Genomic DNA, 4370 nt, shown 5'->3' on the forward strand with positions numbered 1-4370 from the left:
AAGTCCCCCAAAAGCCAGCTTTAGAAATAAAAACTCAGTGATGTGCGGGAGCCCTGCGGGGCAGGGGACATCAGGAGCCCCCACCCAGCTGCCATCACCGACCCCACCAGCCCAAGGCATTGGTGCCACCAAAGTGCCCTTGGCCCAGCGCCGCACCCCACGCCCTTTGCCACCTCTGGGCACCCACGAGCCACGGCAGCCACTGCTGCGACACGGGCCTGGTCAGTGCCACCCCGCGTGCCTCGTGCTGCCGACACCGAGCGCGACAGTGACATAATCCCCAGTGCTACGTCACGGCCGGTCATCCTGGGCCATGCGCTGTGTCCTGCCGACAGCGGGGAGGGAAGGACTGTTCATTGGCAAGTTAATGAGCGAGCTGAGCCAAACTGATGTAAATCTAAAGTGAAGACAAAAAACCCAAACAAGCACTTTTTCCCCAGCGCCTTCCCGCCGGTGCTGTCAGGACACAGCGTGTCCCCTCCTGGGGGACATCTCCCTGCCCAGGGTCCCACCTCATCTAGGACAAGCCCTGCCAACTGGGCTGGGGTTTCCCTGGCCGAGGCAGCCATACAGACCGCCTGGCTCCTGGTGGCTGGGCTGCCCGGAGAGTCCTGGGCAGGGAGAGACCTTCAGCACTCCTCCAGCAGACGACAAGCCACCAGCCCCCTCCTCATCCAACAAGTGACGTTTGGCGGCTGCTTCTCGCCCAAACACAACCTGCAGCCTCTTAGCAGCAACCAGCAGCGGGGCCTGATCCAGCAACATGGCTCCGTGAGGTCTTCTCTGACACGTGGCCATGGACGCAGGGACCAGCGATGGGGTCTCCTCCCTGGAGGTCTCCTCCTGGGACTCATCCCGCTCCTAGGAGCCACCAAGCAGGGCTGAAGCCTTTGCTCCCCACCCTGGGCAAGCGGAGTCAGTGCTCAGTGACCCCAGCAGAGATACGCCCAGGGCCCAGCACCTTTGCCAGGCCAAGGAGGCTCAGGCTCCGCCCCCACAGCTGGACCATACCCAAGAGCCCCAGGACCACCTCCAGCCCCTGTAAGCCTCTTGCTGGAGCCAGGAGCGGAGGTATCACTTCTGCCTCTCTTAATGACGCACCGAGGTACAACAGCGCAAGGCCGCAGCCCTCCCCGCGGCATCAGGGTAGCCTTCTTGTCAAGGGCAGGAGTTACAGGAAAGGGAAAGGTCTCCCCAGAGGCCGTGCCTGGACTTCAAATACCTGGAAAGCAAACAGGAGGGGACCAGTGCTGGGCTGTGCCCAGCTGTGAACCCTGTTGCCTCCCATCTACCCCTCCCCAAAATGCAGCTGCTAATCTGCCCTTTGCAGCGTGGGCGAGCGATAGTGGGCTGGGACCAAGGGGAGCACTGACCTGTGGCAGCGATCCCGGAGAGGCTCCCGAGCTCTGCCGAGGGCAAGTAACAAGGCACTGGCACAGCACCGGGCGATCCCAGGGCAGGTAAGCTGCCGACACACCCACGCCAGCCGGTCATGCCGTGGGTGAGAACAGCCCCTGGAGCAGATCAGCCTTCAAAGAGGGCACGCAGCTCCTGGCTAGCAGCCCTTTCTGCCTAAGGGCCATCTGCCTCACGAAACAAAGGCCACTCTGCCTGGGTAGGCAGCATCGGCGTACCCACCCCAGCAGGGACTCGGCCTATGAAGAGGAACCACAAGCAGCCTTGTCTCAGCTTTGTTTTTAATTATTAATTGTGTAAGAAACACAGCAAGTTTCAGCTCCTCAGCCCCACGTGCCACCTGGCCACCGCCGGCCGGAAACTGGGCCCTCGCTGCTGAGGGCGCAGCACTGGGCAGACGGGAGGACCCAGGTGGAGAGGAGCCCAAGAGCAAGCAGAAACCCCCGTCGGCTTTCCAGAGATGGGAATTGTAATCACCAAAATCAACATGAAGCTTCCCAAGAAGAGCTGTTACAAGCGGGGCATCAGGAGACAACCCCCTTTTGCCCTCCCTTCCAGCACCAGGTCAGGAGAAGGGTCTCCCCTCACTGTCCCTTGCAGCCCAGCACGCAGACGTGCCTCACCCAGAACTCCACCGGCGTTTCACGAGAAGACACTCCCATCGTCTCCAGCATCCTGAAACAAGAAGCAGAGAAAGGGTCTCGCTCGGCCCAGCCAGCTCCCACTGGGCATGGGGCGACACCGCAACCGGAGAGAGGTCTCTTCCGCCCACAGCGCTGAGGTGGTGACGGCAGATGCTTCCAGCACACGCCGAGGGCTGTCCTGGTCAACAAACAGCAGGCACGGGGATGCTCCCCTTCCCGGCTTTGCCGTGCGCCCTTGTTGTGGGCTAAAACAGGCTGGTTAAGACACAAGTATTTCTCCTGCCCTCTGCTACAGAAACTCAGGATACCTCTGCCATGGGACTTCCATGGATACAGCAGTGCAAGAACACCACACAGCTACGTGGAGAGCGGGTGAGGATCTGGTCTTTGCCCCCTGACACGTATCCAGCCTCACTGGGCGGGTGGAGGGATTGCACCCCTGCACAGCTCGCTTCGAGCTTGGAAGGGGTCTCCACAGCCTCACTTTCCGTGCTCTGCGTGAGACCGGTCCTCCACAGCCTCCTCGTTTTCCCAAGTGATTTTCTTACCTCTTTTCTGTCTCCTGGAGGAGGGATTTTGCAGCTTCGGGGTCATTCTTCATGAAGGCTTGATAGGGAGAGACAGACTCCAAGTAACCAACCACACCAGCAACAGTCATGGGAATGCTGTCAAAGATATCCGTGACTCTGGAGGGCAGACAGGAAGGAAAGGAGCATTGGGAAATTAAATCTCAAAGGCAGCAGGATCAGGACAACAGACTGAGGGAGTAGTGAACAAAGTGACACCATCAGAGGCCCTACAGATGGGGACAACATCTGGTAGTGGCATTTGCAGCCATGTGGCTCTGCCCTGGCAGCTACCTGCTCCGGCAAACCCGTCTCCCTTGTGTCCTCGCTGGGCCGGTGGGAGAGCCCCACGGAGACACTCCCTCTATCCGCCCCCGGGGCTGTGCCGAGGGCTTTCTGCTCACCTCTTCTTGTCTGGAAACGGCAAGGCCTCGAAGATCTCTTTGTAGTCTTCCAAGACGAGTTTTATCCTGGCATGTGAGTATTTCAGCAGCAGGTCCCAGGACTGTGAAGACAGCAGGTTAAACCACCACCACAAAACCACCTGAACTCTCGGTCTCCTCAGTCTTACTTGGCCCTAGATCGGACGCATTCATACGTGTGCCTTTTTTTGAAATACTCCTTGTAGTAAAATACACCAAAATCTTGCTTAGTGTCAAGACTTTAAGGATCCTGTTTTATTACAGAGATAAGGGTCCTGTCCTCCTCCCTGCACTGCTCTTCCTGATGGTGTAAAGTCTTTTATTGAGTTAAAGCACTCTTTGTCAAGAAAGACCACTAAAAACACACCTTTCCAAACAACTTTCACTTGCCAGTCTTTTCCTTGTGTTCCGGGTAGCAGGAGACGGCACTACACCAGCTCCCGAGACCTGCTCCGCAGCCCTTCTTGCCACGCCAGGCTCTGCCTTATCCATCCTGCCGTCCCTCTTCCCACGCAGCCAGCCAGCCCACCCTCCCGCTGCGTGGGAACCACAGACCCCCATCACCACCTCGTCCCTGCGTTTAACCATCCCTCCGCCCCATCCTGTGACCAGTCGCATCCCCAGCCCCACTGTTTTCCTCTCTGCAGCTGCCCACACGCCTGCCCCTGCCCAGGCCAGGAGCGGAAAGCCCCGAGGCTGAGGTTTCCTCACCTCCCGGAAGACTCGGGTCAGCGTTTCGGAGCAGTTTCCGTAGCGCAGGCTCATGTCCACGGTGTAGGTGCTGATGGCCACGCAGCCCCGCGGCTTCACCACCCGCTGCGCTTCCCTCATGAACTTCTCGAGGTCGAACCAGTGCGCGGCCGTGAACGAGGTCAGGAGGTCCACCGAGGCGTCCCCGAACGGCAGCTCCTCTGCAGGGCACACGCTGGAAGGGGGAGGGAAAACAAGGTAGTGCGCCATACAGGGAGCGGGATGTGCAGTCAGCGGGTGTTTTCTGGAGTCGGTAACTGTTTGGGATGCGAGACCACAGCTAATGAAGTCTAGGATAGTGCCTGTTCACACCAGGAATCCCATCCAGCGGGGTTTTCCCGGATGCCAGCTGGCTGTGACAACAATCATACTCATACAACACCCCCCACATGCAAGGACCCGAATTCTGCCTCTGGCACAGCCCGTCCCCCGCACTCACAGGTAGGAGATGTTGGGCATGGAGGGGGCGTCCCTGGCCTCCTGGATCTGTGCTTCGCTGATGTCCGTTCCCACCACCTTGGGGAAGTGCTCCGCGAGGAAGCGGGTGCCTTGGCCTGACCCGCAGCCGACGT

General features: G+C 59.3%; 1 protein-coding gene across 1 annotated transcript in view; it reads right to left on the reverse strand.

Annotated features, from left to right (window-relative positions):
* Positions 1-2000: 2000 nt before the first annotated feature.
* LOC104506383 (putative methyltransferase DDB_G0268948) overlaps positions 2001-4370 on the reverse strand; it is a 2741-nt gene continuing 371 nt past the window's right edge. Inside the window, exons 2-6 of the mRNA XM_010147316.1 lie at positions 4238-4368; positions 3760-3973; positions 3031-3131; positions 2609-2746; positions 2001-2091 (exon numbers count right to left, since the gene is read on the reverse strand). Of these exons, the coding sequence (XP_010145618.1) occupies positions 2001-2091; positions 2609-2746; positions 3031-3131; positions 3760-3973; positions 4238-4368 (675 nt within the window). The remainder of the gene's footprint in view (positions 2092-2608; positions 2747-3030; positions 3132-3759; positions 3974-4237; positions 4369-4370) is intronic.

Source organism: Eurypyga helias, unplaced genomic scaffold, assembly GCF_000690775.1.
Source record: "Eurypyga helias isolate BGI_N326 unplaced genomic scaffold, ASM69077v1 scaffold29222, whole genome shotgun sequence".
Taxonomy (NCBI): Eukaryota; Metazoa; Chordata; class Aves; order Eurypygiformes; family Eurypygidae; genus Eurypyga; species Eurypyga helias.